The sequence below is a fragment of the Rosa chinensis genome, chromosome 7 (genome assembly GCF_002994745.2).
Source record: "Rosa chinensis cultivar Old Blush chromosome 7, RchiOBHm-V2, whole genome shotgun sequence".
NCBI classification, from domain to species: Eukaryota; Viridiplantae; Streptophyta; class Magnoliopsida; order Rosales; family Rosaceae; genus Rosa; species Rosa chinensis.
The window spans coordinates 10,838,909-10,863,222 of record NC_037094.1 but is presented as its reverse complement, the minus strand read 5'-3'; the positions used below and the strand labels follow the sequence as shown (position 1 = coordinate 10,863,222).

The 24,314-nt window shown below is 38.2% G+C and overlaps 4 protein-coding genes across 5 annotated transcripts; 2 read left to right on the top strand and 2 right to left on the bottom strand.

The window, feature by feature from the left end:
* The first annotated feature begins 893 nt into the window (after window positions 1–893).
* LOC112180808 (high-affinity nitrate transporter 3.2-like) lies at window positions 894–1,667 on the top strand. Its single transcript, XM_040511321.1, has 3 exons — window positions 894–1,029; window positions 1,225–1,331; window positions 1,443–1,667. Exons 1-3 carry the CDS (start codon window positions 894–896, stop codon window positions 1,665–1,667), a joined length of 468 nt encoding a protein of 155 aa, XP_040367255.1.
* Window positions 1,668–12,896: 11,229 nt separating this feature from the next.
* LOC112175289 (high-affinity nitrate transporter-activating protein 2.1) lies at window positions 12,897–13,913 on the top strand. Its single transcript, XM_024312965.2, has 2 exons — window positions 12,897–13,133; window positions 13,300–13,913. The coding sequence occupies exons 1-2, from the start codon at window positions 12,992–12,994 to the stop codon at window positions 13,773–13,775; spliced, it is 618 nt and encodes a 205-aa protein (XP_024168733.1). The 5' UTR covers window positions 12,897–12,991; the 3' UTR covers window positions 13,776–13,913.
* Window positions 13,914–14,707: 794 nt separating this feature from the next.
* LOC112175288 (manganese-dependent ADP-ribose/CDP-alcohol diphosphatase) lies at window positions 14,708–17,333 on the bottom strand. 2 transcript variants are annotated; one of them, XM_024312963.2, is made up of 3 exons: window positions 16,848–17,333; window positions 16,320–16,391; window positions 14,708–16,072 (listed from the first exon to the last, which is right to left on the bottom strand). In XM_024312963.2, exon 3 carries the CDS (start codon window positions 16,049–16,051, stop codon window positions 15,050–15,052), a length of 1,002 nt encoding a protein of 333 aa, XP_024168731.1. In that variant the 5' UTR covers window positions 16,052–16,072; window positions 16,320–16,391; window positions 16,848–17,333; the 3' UTR covers window positions 14,708–15,049. The 2 variants fall into 2 exon arrangements, with proteins under 2 accessions (XP_024168731.1, XP_024168730.1); XM_024312962.2 differs by lacking the exon at window positions 16,320–16,391 and having other exon boundaries at window positions 16,848–17,323.
* A 323-nt stretch (window positions 17,334–17,656) lies between these two features.
* LOC112175287 (quinolinate synthase, chloroplastic) lies at window positions 17,657–21,466 on the bottom strand. Its single transcript, XM_024312961.2, has 7 exons — window positions 20,596–21,466; window positions 20,209–20,493; window positions 19,873–20,091; window positions 19,567–19,746; window positions 18,843–19,349; window positions 18,229–18,393; window positions 17,657–18,135 (listed from the first exon to the last, which is right to left on the bottom strand). The coding sequence occupies exons 1-7, from the start codon at window positions 21,361–21,363 to the stop codon at window positions 18,073–18,075; spliced, it is 2,187 nt and encodes a 728-aa protein (XP_024168729.1). The 5' UTR covers window positions 21,364–21,466; the 3' UTR covers window positions 17,657–18,072.
* Window positions 21,467–24,314: the final 2,848 nt, after the last annotated feature.

The window sequence follows — 24,314 nt, the reverse complement described above, 5'->3', positions numbered from 1 at the left end:
ATCGAATTCTACTACAATTGTAACTTCTGTAAGCATATCAATAAAAATACAGCACAAAATTTGTCGTCATTTCCTTAGTATGATTATCTCATTTATAGACACAAAATTCTGAGCTACGTGTCTTAGCTTATGATTGCAACCGCATTACATACAAAATTTGTTAAAAAACACTATTACATAAGAAATTTGAAGGAAAAAAACATGCAAACCCGCAGCATCGCGCGGGGGCAATTCCTAGTATATATAAATTGTGCATAACGTATGAAGAAAAATTCATGACGTATCCCTAGTGAAAAACTTCTCCATGAGGAGCATTTTAAGATTCAACCATTTATTATATATATTCTGCATTTTAAATGTTCAGTCAAAGCCTCAAAGGTCAGCTAGGATGAAATTTCCCCTAACATACGAGTGATCGCAGTTGAGTGCGCAAATTACGAACGCTAGGCCTTACATTTTGCTACTAGAAGATCGAAAATGATAAACTATGGGATTTGACCCTAATATTGCTCCACTTTAAGAGTTAGTTACATTCGGTCTTCTCTTAAAATGGATTCAGAAACATTCTATGAAGTTGCAAAATAAGTAATCTCATTCTGAAGCAAACACCTAACTCTCACTTCTGAAGAATCTCGGACTAGTACAGAAGGTGGTCTTAGTAAAAGCATTTTTTTGCATCATTTCATGTTAACAAGATAACTATCAAGCAAAAGAACAAGGCAAATTTGAAAAAATTATACAGGATATAAACTTATTTAATACCAGCTGTATAAAATAATTTTTTGCTCAAACGTGGGGTGCTGTGGCTCCTCCTACTATGCTAGCTCCGCCCCTACTATAAATATATAGCATACGACTGAAAGGATTAATCAAAAACTTGCTAAAATTATCAAATGGCATCACTCGGTCGGATTCTGTTGGCTTCTCTTCTTCTCCTTTTCCTGGCAGAAACCGCTTACGGAGGCATTCTACTATCCTCTCTGCCCAACACTCTTGATGTCTTTGTTGCGGCTCAGAAACCAGGCCAGGGTACGTACGTATACATGTAAATATTTTCCATGCAAATTTTCCAGCTTTATTTTCCAAAATATCCTAATCTGTCAATCAGGTTTCTTTAACTTTTCAACTTGATCCATGGAATTAACAGTTTTTCCTGTTTTTCTTTTGCTGGAGAATTTACACCAACACCCGGAACGACATGGTATTTAAATTTTCTGATAATAGCCGGAGAAGATAAACTCGGCGCTGTATGGTCTCTGAACAATCGGAGTTTCCCAGTTGGGACAGACGCGGCGTATAAGACGGTCAACCTGAAGCTGTGCTACGCGCCGGTAAGTCAAGTGGGCAAGCCGGGGAGGAAGACGGAGGACGACCTCGAAGAGGAGAAGACATGCTAGATAGAGTTCTATACTGGACCTTACAACGCCTCTAGCAAGTTGCAGTACTACGAGTCGACTTTGGACCGCCACGTGCCGATCGCATCATACTTCGTACGCGCCTACGTGAACGACTCCGCCGGCGTTCTGGTGGCTTATGGTCAAAGCACGGGACCGAAAAAAGACTACAACATACTTGAGGTCGAGGCAAGCAGCGGAAGCCGCAAGACGATCGATATTTGCTTCGGTGCTTTCTCCGTTTTGTTCTTGGTTGCGTTCTTTGTTGTATAGAAGGGGAAAAGTCTCCGATCAGAAAAAGAAGAAGAGAGAAATTAGTCAATCCTGTAAGTAGCTGTTTGGCTCCAAAATCAGTCTGGTTGCAAACAGTCTCTTTTGAGTGTGTGCGCAGGCGTGACAACACCGTGGGATGCAGTCGTCGGAGAATCCCTTGACCTGACTTCTTCTCAAACGCTGTGGACGAGGAGAGCACCAACCTCGTCACAAGGTTCTTTTTTTTGCCTTCCGGAAAAGGACTTCTTGCCTTACGGATAAGGGGTTTGGTTGTGATCTCTTGCGTTCACCGAATCGATACTTAACGTTGTAGGTTAAGCATAGCAATCATTGGAAAGTTTGGAGAAAGCACGGGTTTGCTAAAGCGTATCTTTAGCTTCGCTGGATTGCGAGGGCGTCACCCTTGCTTTGCTGGTTTGCAACTGGGTTGCAGTTAGGTTTGCTCCGAAGAGGCTTTGATAATCTGTGTGATTAGTTGATTGAAAAGTTGTGTCCTCGTATATCGCTTTAGCCTCTATATATAGGCTACTGCAGATTCTCTCTCTAAGTAGGAATGAAATACTATATTTGAGGCCACAGTTATTGGCCTTGAATCAAATCAAAACTCTAAATAGTTTTGATAATTACCGTAAGCAACAAGTAATAATTATCCTCTGTATGTGGCTAGAATGTAGGCAAGGATTAATTGCCTCTTGAAGTCCTGGACGTAATCTTCTTGGATGCGGTAGGGTATGCACGTATCTTAATTGCAAATATATCGTCGCGAGGACTCTGTAGCCCGCAGCATACAATTAGCTTGTATATATATATCTTCTTATTGACGTTCGCGAGCAAACTTGATTGTATAGGACCATGACTCCTTGCATCTTATTGGCAGCGAACAGTTGATGGGCCACCTTGCTATTTCTTAACTGTCTCACCATGCATGAACCACCATACATACATGATATATATAAACCCCTTTGTTTACTGCCATCGATGATGCTTGATTCTTCCTCAACCTGCTCCACGTCCATTACGGCTATGTGTGACCCCTTGATTTCTTGCTTAATTGACCCATGCATAAGCAATTGTATAAACCATTCGCATAGGCTACGTCCCCTCGCGAATATATTAATTGTATGGGAATACATGAAGATTCGCATGGCTGTGGAATGTTGGTAATCAAGCAAATAAGTCATCATTAATTATCAAAGATTTGATAATTAATAGTAAATCAAGGAATATCCAGATTTGCTTCAAAATTGTTTGGCCTCCAAGTAGGCCTTATTTAGCCTCTAAATAATATATTCCAGACTTGTAGGAAATATATAGCTTGGGCCACAGATATTGGCCCGGATCTCTTCGAGTCCCCCATGTCGGGAAAAAATGTTAATTTTGGGTTCAAACAGTAGCTTTGCCTGATTGTTTATCTTTTGTTTTGAGCAATTCGCCTCATTTTTATGAGGCTTATGTAATGTTAAATATGATTGTTAACCATTGATCGATCTGCCGTGAGTTAAATTTCTACGATATTATAACACTTGTAAAATTTGTTACTTAAATTTTTTTTAAAGGTTTACAATTATTTAGTTTGATTTTCTTTTAAAATTGCGCATAACTTGATGAGGAAAAATCTTGTATCTCTAGAGAAGAACTATCCTTGTGGAACATTAGAGACCACCTGTTGTTTGTCTAAATAGGCGTCCCCTAAGGCCACCGATCTTGAGCGTTTCAATTTTTGTTAGGCAAGCTAGCTTTCATCGTGTAATTTTAATGTTTATTCCGATTTGCAACTTGTCAGTTCGATTTTGTTGATGATGCATGTTTATGTTAGGATCACAATTAGTGAGATGGGTTATGTATTGGGCTTGTATGGTTTATATCTATTTGGGCCTGATAATTGTGTGGGGTATTGGGTCGGGTTATCATTGATGCGCTCAAGGCAAGCGCATAATTTAACCCTGAAATGTCGTTAGTAGTATAAGCAAGTAGGGATCGTTCTATTCCGGGGATTGAGGGTACACTTGTAATTGTGAAACAAATAAAGAAAAGTATTATTTACAAAAATAAAATAAAGAATAAAAATATATACAATTGTATAAACAAATAAAGAATTAAAATAATAAAGTATTATTTACAAAAATAAAATAAAGAAAAAATATATACAAGTGAACAAAAATAAGGGGGGTTTAGGATTTATAGAATTGAAAATTAAGATAAAGAAAATATAAAAACACATGTACAAGAATGAAACATAAGGAACAAAGATTAAACCCAAGTTTATCATTGAATTCGAATTAACCCTACATTGTTCTTCCAAGTCATGTGAAAAGAGTTGATCATGTGAAATATTCGAAAGCAAATGATTTCCCATATTTTACTTTTCAATGCTAATTAACCTAAGCGAAAGCACCTAGATTAATTCTATCAAACATGCAATCAAGCCCTAGAAAGCTAGTCAATCATGACATGTTCAACGCATTAGACATAGAGAAAGGCTATCAACTCAAGTGTACAACTTAGTTATGGAAAAGTCCACCTAATTGCAATCCTCTTCAATTAAATTCGATTCTTGTCCAGAACCTTTACTACTTTTGATTCAAGTTACACAAAACGAAAAGTCGATTTCATGTTCTTAAACCTAGCACCAATTACATGCAAATCCTATAAGTGTCGACCCAAATAAGATAAACATATAAAAGTTTTCTGTAAAGCAAATTTAATCGAACAAACTCACATAAGCAACTTAGAATCACAATTATAGAATTCGAAAACTTTATTTAAACATAGAAATTGGGCTTAAACTTTGCCCTAAACATTATTGTTAACTAGAAACAAGTTCATACGAAATTAAACAAGGAAACCAAAAAGGTTACAAGGAAAAGGAACGAATTACACCGTGAGTGGAGATGGAGATGGAGAGCTAGATGGTTGGATCTTGAATCTTGGAAGCAAGCCTTCAAGGTGGATGATGGAGGATATGATCTTCACGGCTCCTTCTTCTTCCTCCTCTCCTTGCTTGAAAATGCAAAACTAAGAACTAGAGAATGGAGAGAAAAATGGAAAGGAAATGGAGAGACAAAGAAGATGAGATGGATGAAGGAATTGGTGACTAAGGAAAATGGAGAGGAAATGGTGAGACAAGGAGATGAAATGGATGAAGGAATTTATGGGAAAATGAAAACTAAGGGAAATGGAGAGGAAATGGTGAGACAAGGAGATGAAATGGATGAAGGAATATGTTTTGGAATGAGAGGAGAAGGTGTTTATATAGGGAAGAAAAAGAAGAGTGAAATGATGAGTGGAAGAAAAATAATGAAAGTGGAGTATGTTAGTGTGAGTAATGATGGAGAAAACATGATGATTACACCCTAAAACATGGAATGTTTTTGGGTGATGATGATGGTGGATTAGTGTGAGAAATGATGGAGAAAACATGATGATTACACCCTAAAACATGGAATGTTTTTGGGTGATGATGATGGTGGATTAGTGTGAGAAATGATGGAGAAAACATGATGATTACACCCTAAAAGATGGAATATTTTTGGGTGATGATGATGATGGATTTCCTACTCATTTACTTCAATTTTATCTCCACCATTTGTAGGTAAGTGTGGACATATGCTCATTTCACCATCATTTACTCCAATGTACCTAAGAAAATAGAAATTGAGTTAAAAATCGATTCGTTAAGGAATTAACTAAGCAAAATGTGAGGAATTAACTATTAAAATATCACATTAAAATGCTCCTATCAAATTCCCCCACACTTAGCTTTTGCTAGTCCCTTAGCAAAACAAAACAAAAAAAAATCCAAAACAGAACAAAGACTTGACAAAAAGCAAGAAAATGACTCTATTGCTCCTAACTGTTGTCTCAGAGACTCCAAACTCATGGCTTTCACGTTAAACACTTAATCAAAATCACAAAGATAATTCCATGGTTAATAAACCTGTGACATTCATATGACTAAGCAAGATATGGAGAACTTAAGTTATACAGTGAATGATAGCATGTTTCGAACAAGTCCAATCCAAACTTACAGGGCATACTCTCGATTTTTCTCTCAGAAATGGCTATGCTTAAAACCTTCACACTCAAGTATATGCAAGAGAACAAATTGTAAGGCAACAAACAGCTTGCATATTTCATCAATAAACACATTTTGTGAAGAATTTTTAAAGACCTCATGAAATGACTAAGTGCACAAATGGACCTAAACCATAAGCTCGACTGCGTAACTGACTCCACTAACCAAAGACTGCCCATCTCAAGGATCAAATCAGCACTTAAAATAGGTTGTAATGGGGCTAAGCTAGGGTTTTCGAAATGAAGATTAAGGATACAAAAAAAATCCTAAGGACCTAGCAGAGCATATAAGGACCGCCTTATGTCATCATTTTTGTAGACCAAATATCATTGTTTTGGGCCAAACCTTCACTCTAACCAACATGGGAATGGACAAAGGCATAATTTTCAACTTTGAGCCTTCTACAAATTTGCAAGTCCAAAACCACACTTCAACATTTTCCCAAGAGTTTTCTTTTCAATTTTTCTTCTCTTTTGCCGCTTTTCTTTCTTTCTTTCTTTCTTTTTTTTTTCAAGGCAAAATTTTTTTTTTCTTGGATTTTTCCCACCCCATACTTGTCTTTCATCGTCACCCCTACATACTATGTCATGCTCTACTAAGTCCTTAAGACAAGGGTAGAGATATCCTGTACTAAGCTCATGGTAGGGTAGTGAGGGTGATGAAACAAAGGTTTTCAACGTAGGCTCAAAGGGGTTTATTCTAAGGAGTCCCACGAGGGGCACAATTGGGGACACATGCTTGTTTGGCTTTGGTGGTTACCCTAATGCCTTCTATCCTATCCAGGATCAGTGCATATTATGGCATACAAGTTTTGACAGTCACAACAGCCGAGTTCTAGTACTCTCTAGTCCATTAAAATCTATGGCACATGATCATTGGATTTTCAAAGAAAGATGAGGTTTTGCAAATACAGCCACGAAATTCTAGAATTATCAATAAGCACTCGAAAAGAAAGTATTTTAGCACAAAAACTCACTTGGGTCAAATGAATCAGACTTAATCCTAGCATGCTTAATGAACCAAGTTACAATCCTATCTCAAATCTTCATACAAGCATCACAATGTCGATTAACCACAGAATTCAATTAAGTCCTATTTTGATTGTGAAAACCTTCAGCCATGAATTCGGAGACATGTTCATCCTAGACGTTAGGAGCATCCTAAGACTCAAACACACAAACAAAAACACTCTAAAACCAACAATTTTTTTTTTTTTTTTTTTTACAATTTAATTTAATTTCAACACTTAGGTACGGGAACAGAGAGTCTCGATGTGCAATGGGACTGAAACAGCTACCCTTTTTCAAGACTATGTTTAATCCAATATACCTTGGTGTATCACAACATCAATTAAAAACACAATCCAACATCAACTATTTTTCATTTTTTTTTTATATACTAACTACTAAAAACACAATAAAGCAATAATCCTTCCCCCATACTTAATTCATGCATTGTCCTCAATGTATAAACAAATATAAATCATGCAAAGCATAAATCAAGCATAGAAGAGAAAGTTAACACAACGAAACTTAAAACAACTTAAAATTCATGAAAATAAAATAGAAGGAAGAGTTCAAGAAAGCAAATCTGCGTTTGAAGTCTCCTCCACAGATACGGTTGAAATGGGTTGCCTCCCATGCAGCGCTTAATGTTTAAAGTCTCTCAGCCTAGACTTGTACCTCCATTTACTCCTTTGGAGGAGCGGTCTGCGGGCGAGTGGCAGCCCTCTTGCTGGTTTCAGCCTTCGGAGGCGGGTCCTCATGTTGTGATGCAGTAATGTCCTTGCGAGGAAACCCAGGAGGATAACTTTGCAAGTTATTGACTTCCTGAGCAAGCTTGTTTATTGCAGTGTGACAGCGGATCAAAGAGCAGTTCATCTCAGAGATGTAATCGATCATGCAATTGACTCTCCAATCTGTCACCATAATACCATCGCGGAGAGAGGAACGCAAATCATCAATCGAATCCGACAAGCTTTCCAGGGTGGCCATAGGCCGAGGAGCACGAGGAGTTGGTGAGGAAGAAGACTCTCCGGGATGCAGTCTGGGAGAGCGACGAGGCAGAGGAGGGGGACTGCGGGTACGCTCACGGATAGGACGATGGTCCCATGGACGAGTAAGCCCAGCTCTAGTGGCCGCTTGACGACCTTCTTCCTCCAAAGAGAGAACACGGCGTTGATTGACGCCCCTGCGAGGGGTAACCTTGGTTCGAGCCATGAGGAAGTAGAAGGAATTTGAAAAGGCACACGGTTTTAACAAAGCTTCTCCGGGAAGGAGAAGAGTTATGATAGTTCACGGCCCAAGAAACTCCCCCACGTGTAAATATTCCTTTCTTTTCCTGGATTTATGGCATGCTTTCGGCTATAGCTTGTCTGTCACGGATCCTCGAGATTCGTTTGATTCCCCCACGCGTCCTTTCTTTTCCTTGATTCACGGCAATTAAACCTGCTTTCGGCTGTAGCTTATCTGTCACAGCTCCTCGAGATCAGTTTGGTTCCCCCACGTGTCCTTCACGAGCCAACAGCTTTTCCGTGTTTTCGGGTGACTTTAATCCAACGCGTAGATTTAATCTCAGAGATCGTCGATCCAACGGTGGAGATCTGCTCACTCATTCTATAAATAGGTGCATTCTGAGCGACTGTTCACTCCAAAAGAAAATTCTTCCGAGTTCCAGCCTTTCTCTCTCAACGCTTCAGCCTTTCTTTCGAAACTCAAATCTTTTCTTCATCAACATGGAACCACGAACTCTGCAACTAATGGAGTTACAAACCCAGCAACAAATGGAATTACAAGCCCAGCAACCAACCGAGGAGGGAGGAAGCATCCAAGCAGCCGGGAGTAGTAACCGGTGGGCTCCCACACCGCCTCAACTAAGAATCCTCAAGGGCCTTTACTATGATAAGGGTTTTAAGTACCCAACTCCAGAGCAGATTCAAGAGATCTGCCTTCATCTGAAACAGTATGGGCAGATCGAGGACAAGAACGTCTTCTTTTGGTTCCAGAACCTCAAGGCTCGTGAGAGGCAGAAGTTGAAGGAATTTCAGAACGTTCGGGTTGGTGGCTCTCTCGATCTCAATTTTGGATCCACTAGTTCTACTGATGATGGTAGGTCCATTGATCTAAACTTTGGGTCACGTGTCGGATATGGTGTTGATGGATCGATCATGGAACAACGAGGAGAATATCACCAGGAGATTGAAACCCTTCCACTGTTCCCCATGCATGGTGAGGACATCTTTGGCAACATGAAGACTACTTCCGAGGGAGGTAGCGGCTATGGCGGTGACTCTCGCATTTCCCTTGAGCTCAGCCTCAACTCCTACGGAGATGCAGACATGGCTTAGTATAGTGTATGGATTTTTTTTTTTTTTTTTTTTTTTTTTGTAAATAGCTGAATTTAATAAGACTGAATGAATGCAGTTTTTTTTTTTATTAATTTTTTTTTTTGTAAATATAAAGGACTCAAAAATAAAAGACAAATATAAATATATAACTCAAAATGAAAGACAAAAATATAAATATCTTCCCCCACACTTAAATATTGCATTATCTTCAATGTAATCAATTAAAAGCATGCAATGAAATAAGTAAGCATAGATAGAAGACATTTACGAAAACAAATCCTAAAATAAAAACAATAGAGAAAAAATGAAAAATAAAAAGAAATAGGGAAAGAGAAAGCAAATCTGATTATATTCTGAATTGGGTTGCCTCCCAAGTAGCGCTTGTATTTTACGTCTTGCAGCCAGACGGTACCTACATTAAATAAAGTTAGTAACTATAATTAACAAAGAAATACAAAATAAAAACAAGTATAACTATTAATTACAAACTACAAGTATAATTAACAAGTATATTGTACATAAGACACAAGTTAAGTACTCAAGTGAGTATAAAACGTGAAAAGTATTTTTACAAGTTTAAAGTGTGAGACAACAAAATAATTTACACGTATAGAGTATTCACAAGTATTTCTTTTGTTATAAACATTATTGATATCGAATCAAATTCCAAGCGGTAAATCAAGTGAACGTGCGGCCCAAGTATAGTCGCCTAGACACAAACTCCCTTTCAAATCGTTTGGGCAACCTTACTGAAATGGCCAGGTGGGGGAGGACGAACACGAGAGGAAAAATCCATTTTGGCATGAGCTACTCCCACATTGTGGTTTATGCCCATTTGCAAGCACTTTTGGATTCAAAAACCCGTCATGAACGTTGTCCCCTTCCTAGACACCATTCCACATAGGCTATACTTACTAAGATGCAAAAGTTTATAAGTGTGAAGACAGTTCAACTTGTGTTAATAAAGGCCGCCCTCAACCTTAAGGGACCTGAGCTAGGACCAGTAAGGGGTTTAGGCCAATATTAACAAAAGAGACTTCACCTATTCCTCTCAATTTACAACCTACAATTAAAATTCGTGTTCAATAATATAAATAACATCCTAGTTAATTTAAACTAAGTTTTAAACAATTTTTAAACAACAAATATATACAATAAATGACACAATTTAGCAAGTAATTTTTCAATCCCCGGCAACGGCGCCAAAAATTGGTGTCGCTCGCGCATAATTTAACCCTGAAATGTCGTTAGTAGTATAAGCAAGTAGGGATCGTTCTATTCCGGGGATTGAGGGTACACTTGTAATTGTGAAACAAATAAAGAAAAGTATTATTTACAAAAATAAAATAAAGAATAAAAATATATACAATTGTATAAACAAATAAAGAATTAAAATAATAAAGTATTATTTACAAAAATAAAATAAAGAAAAAATATATACAAGTGAACAAAAATAAGGGGGGTTTAGGATTTATAGAATTGAAAATTAAGATAAAGAAAATATAAAAACACATGTACAAGAATGAAACATAAGGAACAAAGATTAAACCCAAGTTTATCATTGAATTCGAATTAACCCTACATTGTTCTTCCAAGTCATGTGAAAAGAGTTGATCATGTGAAATATTCGAAAGCAAATGATTTCCCATATTTTACTTTTCAATGCTAATTAACCTAAGCGAAAGCACCTAGATTAATTCTATCAAACATGCAATCAAGCCCTAGAAAGCTAGTCAATCATGACATGTTCAACGCATTAGACATAGAGAAAGGCTATCAACTCAAGTGTACAACTTAGTTATGGAAAAGTCCACCTAATTGCAATCCTCTTCAATTAAATTCGATTCTTGTCCAGAACCTTTACTACTTTTGATTCAAGTTACACAAAACGAAAAGTCGATTTCATGTTCTTAAACCTAGCACCAATTACATGCAAATCCTATAAGTGTCGACCCAAATAAGATAAACATATAAAAGTTTTCTGTAAAGCAAATTTAATCGAACAAACTCACATAAGCAACTTAGAATCACAATTATAGAATTCGAAAACTTTATTTAAACATAGAAATTGGGCTTAAACTTTGCCCTAAACATTATTGTTAACTAGAAACAAGTTCATACGAAATTAAACAAGGAAACCAAAAAGGTTACAAGGAAAAGGAACGAATTACACCGTGAGTGGAGATGGAGATGGAGAGCTAGATGGTTGGATCTTGAATCTTGGAAGCAAGCCTTCAAGGTGGATGATGGAGAATATGATCTTCACGGCTCCTTCTTCTTCCTCCTCTCCTTGCTTGAAAATGCAAAACTAAGAACTAGAGAATGGAGAGAAAAATGGAAAGGAAATGGAGAGACAAAGAAGATGAGATGGATGAAGGAATTGGTGACTAAGGAAAATGGAGAGGAAATGGTGAGACAAGGAGATGAAATGGATGAAGGAATTTATGGGAAAATGAAAACTAAGGGAAATGGAGAGGAAATGGTGAGACAAGGAGATGAAATGGATGAAGGAATATGTTTTGGAATGAGAGGAGAAGGTGTTTATATAGGGAAGAAAAAGAAGAGTGAAATGATGAGTGGAAGAAAAATAATGAAAGTGGAGTATGTTAGTGTGAGTAATGATGGAGAAAACATGATGATTACACCCTAAAACATGGAATGTTTTTGGGTGATGATGATGGTGGATTAGTGTGAGAAATGATGGAGAAAACATGATGATTACACCCTAAAACATGGAATGTTTTTGGGTGATGATGATGGTGGATTAGTGTGAGAAATGATGGAGAAAACATGATGATTACACCCTAAAAGATGGAATATTTTTGGGTGATGATGATGATGGATTTCCTACTCATTTACTTCAATTTTATCTCCACCATTTGTAGGTAAGTGTGGACATATGCTCATTTCACCATCATTTACTCCAATGTACCTAAGAAAATAGAAATTGAGTTAAAAATCGATTCGTTAAGGAATTAACTAAGCAAAATGTGAGGAATTAACTATTAAAATATCACATTAAAATGCTCCTATCAATCATGCATACGGATCTTTAGGGATTGTTAACTATTCCGTTATATAAAGTCATAGCCGCATTGTAAGAAAGCTATCAATGAACAATCATCTTTTATCTTCTTATTTTCTATAGCTTTCCTTTAATTCCTTTCCTTGCGATGTCATTCCACGGTTTCGATCCCGGGGATCGTAACAACTGTGATTGTTCATTGATAGCTTTCTTACAATGCGGCTATGACTTTATATAACGGAATAGTTAACAATCCCTAAAGATCCGTATGCATGATAACCCGACCCAATACCCCACACAATTATCAGGCCCAAATAGATATAAACCATACAAGCCCAATACATAACCCATCTCACTAATTGTGATCCTAACAGTTTAATTGTGCATAACATGATGAGGAAAAAATCTTGGTGAAAAATTTATCCGTGGAAAGCATGTAAGATTCAGCCATGCTTTCCTGCGCTTTCTATATATGTCTTTTTTTTTTCTTTTTCTTTTTTTGAAGGGTTTCTGTATATGTCTATATTGATATGGATGGTGTTGCTATTTGAGATGGGTATAATTATGTTGTGTAAGATTTCAGTCAAAGGTCAGCTTGAAGAAAATTCCCCCCAAGCAACTGTGCAAACTGCAAAGTATGACACGCTACGCTTTACCCAAGATAGACTTTTCCAGGGATTGAAAAATGAAAATCAAAAACAAAGATATTTGACCCTAATACGAGTATTTTTTATTTTTGATAACGCCCATTGAGAATGCCTAACTTGGTTCATCCATACGTCCAATATTTGTATTAATAGAAGCACTTTGCATCGGGGTGACATAAATATGAGTATACAACTGAAAAGGATTAGTCAGAAACTTGCATAAACTATCAGATGGCATTACATGGTCTGATGCTCTTGGCCTCTCTTCTCGTTCTTCTTTCATGCTTAACAGAAACCGCTTATGGAGGCATTCTATTATCTTCTCTGCCCAAAACTCTTAATGTCTCTGCTTCGCCTCACAAACCAGACCAGGGTACGTACGTATGCATGTAACTAATTTCCATAAAAAAAATTTCCAGCGCTTTGTTGTCCAAAATAAATCCTAATCTTTCAATCACGTTTCTTTAAATTTTCAATATGATCCATGAAATTTACAGTTTTATTATTATTATACTTATTTTTTTTCTCTGTTTTTCTAGTTAATACACCCGGAGTGTTGTTAAATTTTGTTGGAAACATAATAGCCGGAGAAGATAAACTCGGCGTCGTATGGTCTCTGAACAATACGAATTTCCCAGTTGGTACCGACGCGGCCTATAAGACGGTCAACATCAAGCTTTGCTACGCGCCGGTAAGTCAAGTGGGCAAGCCGGGGAGGAAGACGGAGGACGACCTCGACAAGGACAAGACATGCCAGATAGAGTTCTATACTGGACCTTACAACGCCTCTATCAAGTGGCAGTACTACGAGTCGACTTTGGATCGCCACGTGCCTCACGCCTCGTACTTCGTACGCGCCTACGTGAACGACTCTGCTGGTGTTCTGGTGGCTTATGGTCAAAGCACCGGACCGAACAAGGACTACAATATATTTGTGGTTAGCGGAAGCCACAAGAGGCCTAAGATGGTGTCGATTTGGTTCAGTGTCTTCGTTTTGTTCTTCTTTGTTGCTTAGAAGATAAGAAATCAGAATAAAGGAAAAGCCAGCTCTGCCTGATTTTTTTTCTATCAGATATTGATATGGATATTGCCTGTGTGTTTGATATGGATATTTTCTTTCTATCAGATACTGATATAAATATTGCAACACTAAGATGCCTGTGAAAATTGTGCATATGTAATGATTATTACCAGCTGGCCATGTGCTTGGTCTAATAGGCGGTCGCCTAAGGTCACCGATTTTCTGGTTCCCAAATTTTTGTTAGGCTAGCGTACATTCATCATGCATTTTCTCTGTCTGTATGAGATCCAGAGATAAAGGTCAGCTGTGCAAATATAACAACATTACAAGGCTTTTACCATGATGGGTCTTTGCTCTACTAAGGAGCCAAAATCGCAGACGGCTGAGAATATGAATCCTACATTGAAAAATTGGGACTGTTTATAAAGATTTAGGGATCTCCATGTCCAACAATTGCCTATTGATTTGGTTATAAAGTCTAAATTATTGAAAGCTAAATATATTGAAATATGTATAGGTCGGCTCATTACTGCATTTTAATTAACTTGTTAACAATCTAAGAAAGTCAGAATGGTATAGTAGTGGCCATCTTTTTTGGTCGAACAGAAGTGGTCAGCTCTTTAAATGCTTGGATGTTCACAATAAGCAAGGTGTTCAAGATTATACTTCCTAATAATCTGAGTATAGTAGTGGTGTTCACAATCTTTGTCAATCTCACTTCCTAAGAATCCGAGTAAAGTATAGAAGTGGCTAATTGGCGATATCACAAAGCATTTTTATCATTCTTACATGTTCAAATAAAGGAAATGAATAACTAGAATTGTTAGCAAAGGCTTCCACATCAAGGTTGGTTAACATGCTGCAATTGCTTTTTCAGTTTGATGATTGCTTAAAGTCACCTACTCAGATTAGCAAACAACCAAACATACAGAAATTGTAAAATTTTGTTTCACTGATCAGTATTAACACCAAAAAAGCATACACAGCTCAGAAAGTTGCATTCCAAGGCTCATGGGAAAATTTTATTTTGACAACTATCAGGACGAAGATGTTCAATCACAAATGCTTGTGTACAGTGGTGTCAAGAAAACAGACCGGCATAGAATTCTCTGTGAGGCGTTCCAATGGGACTACAGAAACATGAATAGCTTTTCTACAATCCCAAATATGTGCAGGGGACGGAGGCTTTTGAGGCTTGTGCATAACTTTGTACATAATCGCAGATGTCAAAATAACATTACATACAGTCTGCACCAGACTCGGAAGAATTAATCACAACCTTTGATGCTGTTTTTCTCGAAAGTCTGATTGAGGTTGAATTGCATGTCAGTGCTTGCCATCCGGTCAGTACCAGTAAGCAATAGCTTATCATCATAAACATCTATATATCCGTAGGCATCTGTCCCAGGTGGGCACTCAAGGGCAGCTTCAAGAACTCTGTGATGTACTCCACGGGAATCAATTGAGTGACCACCTTTGTGGTCATGCCCAGCAAGGCAAACCTTCACGCAATTGTATCTGTGAATAACACCCATGACTTTGTCGTAATTCCACAAAAGTGCTTCTTTGGATGACGCCCCAGGATCTAAGGGCAGATGGCAACCAACCACTACTTTTTGTTTCAACTCTGTTGCTTCCTGAAGAATGCTGTCTAACCATTCCAATTGTTGTTTTCCAACTGCTCCATTGAACATAAGGAACCTTCTCTCAAGGCCTTCCAGTCCAGCCGGGCTGTTCTTGTCTGCATTTGGATTCTTCTCCTGTAGAAACCTCAAAGCCTCAATTGCACTTGGATGATCTTGAGGCCAACCAATGGCACTGATATCATAGGCATCCAGAACAACAAATCTGAATTCTGGGCTCGGTGAAAAGTCATAGTAGGCACGACCATTGATACTCGGAATCTTTAATAGTGGTAGTAATTGCTTGCGGGGAAGATTGTAGAGGCAGTGATTACCAATCATATGATAGACGGGGCCATTGAAATTCTCAAATTCCTCGACAACATTCATTACAGCATTGAGTGACTGATCCTTTGGGCAAAAACCATCAACAATATCCCCAAAGTTGATCACAAATTCATGCTTCTTCTGATCATTCCATTTTTGAACTGCTCTTTTCAATACAAAAATGCTATGGCGATAATATCGTGGAACACCAAGGAAAGATCGGCCATCAGGAATATCAGCATACTGGACATCGGAGATTACCCCAAAAGAAAATAGAGGTTGCTTCCCATGTGCACTGGCCAAGCCATTTGCTGAGCCCATTGTGTAGTTTGCAGCAGAACCCTATGAGACAGCATGATCAAAATTGTTAAAGTTCATTATAGTACTGATACTTCAGACGTGCAATCAACATTCTAAATCAAACTACATGTTTTTTTGTTTTGTTTTTTTTTTTTGAGGCAAACAATATCCTACCAACTAACAACCAAATTTGGAATCAACCATCATCGCTTCAAATTTGCAACTTATTTCAACTTTCAAGTCCATGCAAACAAAATTCTAGATTAACCTAAAGGCTAAAACTACTAACCTGCCAACAAATGAAAAAATTCAGTATCACCCATCATTTTTTTCAAGTTTGAACGTCCAAATCACGACCTCTCTACGAAACAAATATGATCTTAAAAGTTGCAGCTAAGAACATCGGAATACGAATATGAACAGAACAATCCAGAATCATTACCAGCATCCCAATAAATAATAAGAAACCAAGATATTATATTTGCAAAATCAAGCATATGAGCAAACCCTCACTAATAGTTCAGAGCAGAATTGCATACCATAGTATAAAAAACACAAACTCTTTAACAATCTAATTCCCTCAATAACTACAACCCTCAATTCTCAATTCTCGACTATGAGCAAGTGGATGAAACACAAGTAAATTGCAATTGGGTACTCCAGTGATCATGAGTTTTATATACATTGCCCAGCCTCATCAGAATTCAACGGAACTGAGAAGCAATGGGCTTTTGAGAAACAAAATATTGAAAAGAAAAACAGATGATAATAGAAGACAGAGAGAGAGAGAGAGAGAGAGAGAGAGAGAGAGATGTACCAGGTGCGAGTGTTGCGGTTTGCAGAATCAAAAAAGTGGGCTTTTCTTTCTTTCTTCTCCGATTGTTTGAGAAACAAACCAGGAAGCAGATTTGATTATCGTCGTCGGAGAGTCTCAGGGCACCATATAACGTGTATTCTAATTTTCTCGGATTAAAGAAAGACAAAGTTCTGAACTTCTGATTAAAGTATTTATATTGACAAGCCCAAACAATAATTGTTGGTTGGGCCGTTCACGGCAAAGAGGACCAGCACGCCCAAACTGCCGTTTCGGATGCGACGTGGCGTAGTCTGAGCCTCTGTATTTTTTTTGTAATTAACAAAGACCATTTGATCTGAGAATCTGGGGTGATAACCAACTAATGGTTGGGGAGGTGGTTAGTCATTGGTCCTGTCGGACATTCACCGCAGCGCTTTAATACTTGATTATGGGCCTGGTTCATAACAAGGCGAACCGCCATGGCCCAACGCTCTATTGCTAAATCTATAATGATGTTCACCTGATCGGTGAATAACTAACTAATCAAATTATGTTAAACTACATTTGGATGTAAATTCAAGGGTTGAAAACAAAACAAACCCAATTTTAAAAAAATTCTTTCCACCACTAGATATACATCTAAGAGTGGTTGAGGATAGTTTCTTTATTTAATTATTGATCAAGTGAGCATACACGCAGATGGATTCAAATTGCAAAATTATTAAAGATCTTGATTGGAAATATCTTGATTGAAAATATCTGTAAATATCAATACCTGTGAGCTAATATCAATGAGATATTATCAACACTCAAATATTCTTGAAGGCGTATGTATAACCAGTAAACACTATTGAATTGGGTTGTCAAGGAGAATGACATTTGGCTTGTAGCTTGTGTAGCATTTAACCCTAAAGGAGGGGAAATCTCTATGTGAATGACTGAAGAATTTCACTGTTCTGACAGACAGCTCTGTAGTTTAAATGTAAATATCACTGTTATTATAACTTCAATTCCTATGTAGATGTAAGCACCGAACTATGACCATCTAGTTTGTAGTTTCTTCCCTATCCAAGTTCGGAAGCGAGACAATTAACTATGTTGTGAGCAAAAGGAACTGGATAAACTAACAAGCTCCCATGAATAAGAATGGAATAAGAGGAACAACAACATTTCTGGCAATGAAACTTTGCTTGAAGGAAGCCATCCTCAGAGTCAGAATCTGCTTCACTCAGCTTATTGACAACGACTATCCATTACCGAACGGATTACAGATCTGGAAAACAAGCTTCTCTGGAAGTTTTTTAGAGGCCTGCAAAAGAAGAGATTGAGAAAGAGGTAAATCGAAGAACTATAAATGTTCCCTAGAAAGCAAGTAAGATGATTACTGTCAGGGAAGACTAACCTGGAAGTGCCTCATGTGCAGAATTGGTTCACACCCAACATCCGCAACTGATCTTCCATTGGGAGTTTGCAACTTGAATCGTGCAGCTTCATATGCAGAAATGGCGCTGTCAGTCTCATCAGGTAGGTGGTAGCAAACCTTCAGGAGGGAGCTGAGAGAATTCATCTGGCAGAACATATTAAAACATTATGTTAGAACAACTCAAGCACTATTCAACCTTTCAATAGAACTTGCTAACAGTTGCATAAACCCAAAGCAATCAGGCATTTACCACCCTGTAAAGCTTTGAGGGTTAAACAAAACAGAATGTTTTCTTGAGAACACCCTACTCATAATAAGTTAACAGTAATTTTCCATTATTTTCAAATAGTTTTTCTTGGTCATGTCATTCTACATACCAAGGATGCATCTCAAGAAAGATAAACACTGTAGAACCACGTCCCTATATTATGCTACTGCAGGTGTTGATCTGAGAATTAATCGACAGATGCCATAATCAAATAGCATACATGCTAGAATATTTTTCTAGCTTTTGCATCCTAGAATAGTTCAAGAATGTGTTGGCCTTCATGAACCTATAAAAAGAATAAAACTTCTGGAAAGGAAATGCTAACCTTCATGTACGGACAGGATGCACACCCACCATGAATTGAACACCCCTCCCCACTAGCCACTCCAGGTATAACAGGTAGTATGACATCACCCACCTTAATAGGGTTAAGGCCTGAAGAAGAATTGGATGATGTGCTTGTCATTGAGTCTGATGAAACTGGAAATACAATTTCAACATTGATCTTTGCTCCCCCTGACTTTGCAGAACCTAACAAACTGCGAACTAGTGCAACAATTGAAGTCACCATTCCAGATTCTGTTCCTAATATGAACTGAAGGTGGTCATTGACATTTCTGTCTAAAGCCTCTTGAACCCTCTGTTTTATGAAATCTAGAATGTTTTGGGTAGACCCCACAACTCCCATTCCTCTCCTCTTTGCTTCCATTGCCAGAGCAAACATTTCTCCAGGGACCTCGAAATGAGCAGTTAGAAATGCATCACAATACATTTCATTTATCCTGTTCACAACTTCATTTCCAAACAAATGATGCACTATGCATGTCCCATCCTAGTACAAGAAAGTCAAATCGTCAGTACATTAACTTAAAGGCAAGAGGACCATGTAATAAAAGTGCAAGATAAACTAAGGAAGAAAACTTGCACTGCCATATCTGACAATGTATTAGAGAATAATCAGATAAAGTCTTGCACCAAGTCAATATGCAGAGGCAGGGGACTCAAGTATCCAACAATATATAACTTCTTAAAAACATGCATATTCACACCTGATAATGATGTAGGCGAGGTAGCAGAGATCTGATTGAGTCTCTATTGTGTGCTGGATGTATCTCAGCAATTTCTTCATCCGTCATCTTTGTCATCTGCTCAAGCAATACTCTAATATTTGCACCCATGTAAGAGTCAGGACCGTACCATACGTTTAAATCTGGCACTTGAGAAAAAGCCTGCAGAAGAGAAGTGACTTGAAATTAATGAGAAGAAAACAGCAACAATCGAAAATGAAGATTTTTTGTTCTCATTATAAGACATATTACAGAATTGACATATGATCGAGATTTTGGATAACCAACCTGCAGAATGGTTTGGACAACATTTGAAGAAGTACAGGTAATTGTTGGCACAAGCTCATGTGCATAAGCTTTTGTTTCCAGTGATGTATTAATGTAGACTACATGCAATGACTGAGGTGACCTTGAAGCATTCTCGAGATAACTCAAATAAGAAGGGGAAGATGCAGCATCTGCCAAAGAACAACCAATTCGTTCATTTGACATCCTGAAAACACCGACCTGCAACAAACAAATGTCGGAACAAATAAGTTCATGAATCGATTCACCTTCATTCAACAGTTACACTACTTTGCATTTAGTAATGGCTTCTACATAAACACAGAAGCTAGCAGCTACCTTTTGAAAGCCGGCCTGATCAAGGATCGCCCTGACATTTTCAGACATAAAATCAACACCCAAAACTGTAATAAACTCGCATCCATCTTTCGCCATCTTCACAGCCGAATCTGCCATGACCAACGAATCCGAAATGTGAATGTGAGGCCAATGCTTCTTTGCTGCAGTCAAAATACCCTGAACCTCAGGATCCATGTAAAAATGAGCAACCACCCCAATCTTCTTCTCTTTCAACACATTAACAAGTTCCTCAACCTTAGCCTCATCCGGAAACAAATACCTTGCCTGCAAAGAAAATAGGATCCAACTAAGAATTCAACTCAGACTTCCGGAATCAAACTAAGACAAATAAATGATTAAGCAATTAACAAATGCTATTATGCTAACCTGGGCTTCGGCGTAGCTACCCTTGGCCTGAATCCCATCGGCGGTGATGACCAGAGACGGGAAGCGCTCGAACGGCGGCTTCCCCTGTAGCTCAGCCATTAAAGCTTTAGTCTTTTTGTGCATACTGACCAACACATTATGCCACGTATTAACCCTAGACCTCTGCGCACCGGGCAACCCAACAACGTTGAGCGCCGCCAGGTCGTCGGTCTTGACGGCCAAGACCTCCTCCGGCGCAGCCCCGTCGAGAACGGACACCAAACACGAGCAGAACCCTCTAGTGATCTCGGAATCGCTGTCCGCCGCGAACCTCATCTTGCCGCCCTGGTCCATCTTGGCCTCCAGCCAGACCTGGGCCGTGCAGCCCATGACCCGGTTGGAGTCGGCCCGACCCGAATCGGGGAGCGGCGGGAGGAGGCTGGCGTAGTGCAGCAGCCGCTTGACACGGTCGATCGGCTGCGTGAGGGACTGGAACTCGGAGACGAGGCGGTGGAGCTTGGAGGGAGCGAGGTCGGCGGTGGGAGAGGGGGAGAGGGTGGCGGCGGAGCAGGAGAAGGTAGGGTTTTTGGGGTTGGGATCGGACGGTGGGGATTGGATGCATTTTAGGGATTGGTGCCTCTTAAAGCGAAAAGGTTGGAGCTTGAAAGGCAAAGACTGGGGCTTTTGGGTTGGGGGAATGGAGAAGAAGGAGGAGGAGGATGAAGAGGAAGAGGAAGAAGAAGAAGAAGAGGTGGCTCTCAAAGCCATGGTGGTTGCAGAAGACTCCATTAGACAGGGGTGCCTAGAAGAAGTTGAGTGGTGGAAGCAGAAACAGAGAGCAGAGGTTTATACATGGAAGGAAATGGAAATGGAAATGGAAATGGAAATGGAAATGGAAGGCTTATATGGGAGAAAACCAAAACCAGACCAACCATACGAAATAACTACGCGCCAATTTACTAGGAAAATCCCAAAAGCGCACCCTTTTGGAAAGTGACGGGCCCACCTGATCAACATGGATGATTCGTGTTTTTTGGGTCGACAGGGCTGTGTTTGGACGGCGGAGGAAAGTTAACAAGAGAATGCGATTCCGCCCGAAAATGGTCGGGGAAGTTGGATGGTTATCTATCATACATTCATAAGAAAGGGTGCTAAGAGAAGTTGCAAGTATCTAAGTAGTTTTTTGTATTTTTTAGTACAAGAGAACCTACTTTATCAACTCAAATAGATGTAACTAGACTCCAAACACACTCTATGGTGTGGATAATTATGTGGAAAGTTATTCCACAAAATGTGGAGAAAATTGCTGCACATATTTTGTTTTTGATTTTTTATTTTTTTTTGTTAAATTTCTTTTGTTTTTCTTTTATTTGTGAATTGACCATTTTGTTTTTCTCAAATATTTCAGTTCAAATGTTTTTAATATTTGAGGGATACTTTGGTAAAAAATTTCTGTTTTGGCTGACAAATTCTCTTCTCTTAATAATAATATAGATCCTTTCAAAAAAAAAATTAATAGTATAGATAAGACACAAATATTGTTAGAGTATATGTTAGTTTCATATAACTTTTAATGTATGACGAATATTATAGTAAATTAAAATGATATAAAAAAAAATTAGAAAAACTGCACACATATCTTGCATGTGTGACTAGTTAGTTGTTATGTGCGTGATACTGTTCTTGTTGTATTATTTCTTATTATTGTAGAAACTATTTTTCAAGTCCTCAGTAAAATATTACAAACGGTAAAATTTACGACTAATGTTATTGTAAATCATAAAACTATACGATATTAATGTCTATTGTTTAAGATATGAAAGAAGAAAAAGAATGAACTCATCCAAAGTTCCAAACATAACCAGAGTTTCGTAACTTAATTGGATCACCATCCATCATTTTCATTTTTATTCCTCTCTTTTTCTCTCTTCAAAATTGTGGACTCTACACCCCTGCCTTCTCCAAATCACCATCATAGCACCACCCACCTCGTGTCATCACCACTGCCCACCGGTATTGACACCACTCACTTTGAAGGAAAAGTTTAGACAACATAAACCATTCTCTTGTAAGAGGAATAACTATGGCCACATAAAGGATAGAAAGATTGAAGGGGAAAAGAGAGAGAAAGAATAAGAGAGGTTGGGGCGAACTTTGGCACAAATTGTCTTCTTGTAGAGTATTGATGCAACGTTTTGCTATCATTGACCACCAGATCATGAAATCACTTTTACCCACCAAAACATATATACTTATATAGCATTTCAAACGAAGTTTCTCATTTCCATTTTCCTCAAGAATTTCTGGCGCATAAAGACAATTATGATCAATGTCAAAGGAAATTTCACCCAAAGTAGGTGGAAACCATATAAAAGTTGGTCATATTTGCACGGTTGCACCAATCGCGTATTCTCAAGTCAAAGTCTCCTCGTGCCCTTTGTATATATGTAGCATAGTAACTATGCATGCACATCTCTTGGTCTCTTACACTTATTCAAATAAAGGGGTCAAGGCTGCACTAAGAGTCCTGGACATAATGAGAACGAAGAGATTTTTGAAAGAGATAGTGGAAGAAGTAGATTTGGAAACTCAGATCTTCTCTCTTTTTAGTCGCCGCAAAATCACAACTAGAATATGATGTTACATGGAGTTGTAAGCTTGCTTGGTGTATAGTATGGCATCTCTTACCAGTTGCCACTCTTTTGGATTTCCAAATGGGTTTTGATGACATTGTTCAACATGAACGGGGGTGGTTTTGTGGTGTTTTTTTTCAATAAGGAAAGAAAGTTACCACGAATAACCCCTAAAATAATCTATTCCATGAAAATCAAAATTAAAGGCTTGTAGGACATAAAGAGGGAGGTCATGATTCCAACTAGCTATGTCAGTGTTGTGACCCAAATCAGCAAGAGCATTAGCAAAAAAGTTCACCTTATGCCAAACGTGCTTGAATTCAATGTCCAAGAAGTATGATGCCAACATTTTGATATAAAAAACTAGCAGATAAATTTTCCAAGGAATTGTGATCTTGTTATTAATTCAGTCGATCAAGATATCTTTGAATCACCTTCAACTTTGATGTTTGACATGCCATGAACAACTGCTTGAAGACCTGCTCTGAATGCCATAGCTCAGCTACAAGGACATTAGAATGACCTAGCCTCTTCAAGAGGCTAGGATAGGAATACCTTGATTATTTCAGATGATAAAACCTGCAGTACCTTGTGAAGTGAATATATCTCATTCATATAGTTTTTAAGAAGAAGTGAAATTTTTTTTTTCGTTTCTTCTTTAAATATATGCATGTTAATTTACTGTGAAATTGTGATTGTTTTCAGGTAGCGCATCTTATGTTTCTGTTTTCATGCATGTATGGATGGTAGATCTGCCACCATGACATTATCTTTTTTAAAATACTTAAAGAAACAAAATTTAGCATTAACTTTCTTAAAATCTTTGAAAATTATCTGTTGCGAGTCTTATGTCCTCACAAAATCCAGTACTTCAGCACTGTTGAGAGGCTTTTCTAGGTTCAACATGTGTGGTTGTATTATAGAAAAACAAAGGTCCAAGTACAACAAACGCCCCCAAAACAAGGCAGACAAAGTTCTTCTAGCAAGAAGACTGGCCAAAAGACTAGGAAAAGAAAAACCCAAAACTAATGCTCCCAAGCTGAAAGATGAAAGATGCCGCCGCTGAAGCCAAACAACACGTACATTTATATAAGACCATCTCTAATG

What these genes read in the sequence shown, in the direction of transcription:
- LOC112180808 (XM_040511321.1), top strand. Translation starts at nt 894, where the DNA reads ATGGCATCACTCGGTCGGATTCTGTTGGCTTCTCTTCTTCTCCTTTTC. An exon ending in GGCTCAGAAACCAGGCCAGG is followed by an intron (nt 1,030 to 1,224) that starts GTACGTACGTAT and finishes TTCTGATAATAG; the next exon opens with CCGGAGAAGATAAACTCGGC. An exon ending in TGAAGCTGTGCTACGCGCCG is followed by an intron (nt 1,332 to 1,442) that starts GTAAGTCAAGTG and finishes AGCAAGTTGCAG; the next exon opens with TACTACGAGTCGACTTTGGA.
- LOC112175289 (XM_024312965.2), top strand. Translation starts at nt 12,992, where the DNA reads ATGGCATTACATGGTCTGATGCTCTTGGCCTCTCTTCTCGTTCTTCTT. An exon ending in GCCTCACAAACCAGACCAGG is followed by an intron (nt 13,134 to 13,299) that starts GTACGTACGTAT and finishes CTGTTTTTCTAG; the next exon opens with TTAATACACCCGGAGTGTTG.
- LOC112175288 (XM_024312963.2), bottom strand. Translation starts at nt 16,051, where the DNA reads ATGGGCTCAGCAAATGGCTTGGCCAGTGCACATGGGAAGCAACCTCTA.
- LOC112175287 (XM_024312961.2), bottom strand. Translation starts at nt 21,363, where the DNA reads ATGGAGTCTTCTGCAACCACCATGGCTTTGAGAGCCACCTCTTCTTCT. An exon ending in CTCGCCTACATCATTATCAG is followed by an intron (nt 19,350 to 19,566) that starts GTGTGAATATGC and finishes TTCTTGTACTAG; the next exon opens with GATGGGACATGCATAGTGCA. An exon ending in CATCCTGTCCGTACATGAAG is followed by an intron (nt 18,394 to 18,842) that starts GTTAGCATTTCC and finishes ATGTTCTGCCAG; the next exon opens with ATGAATTCTCTCAGCTCCCT.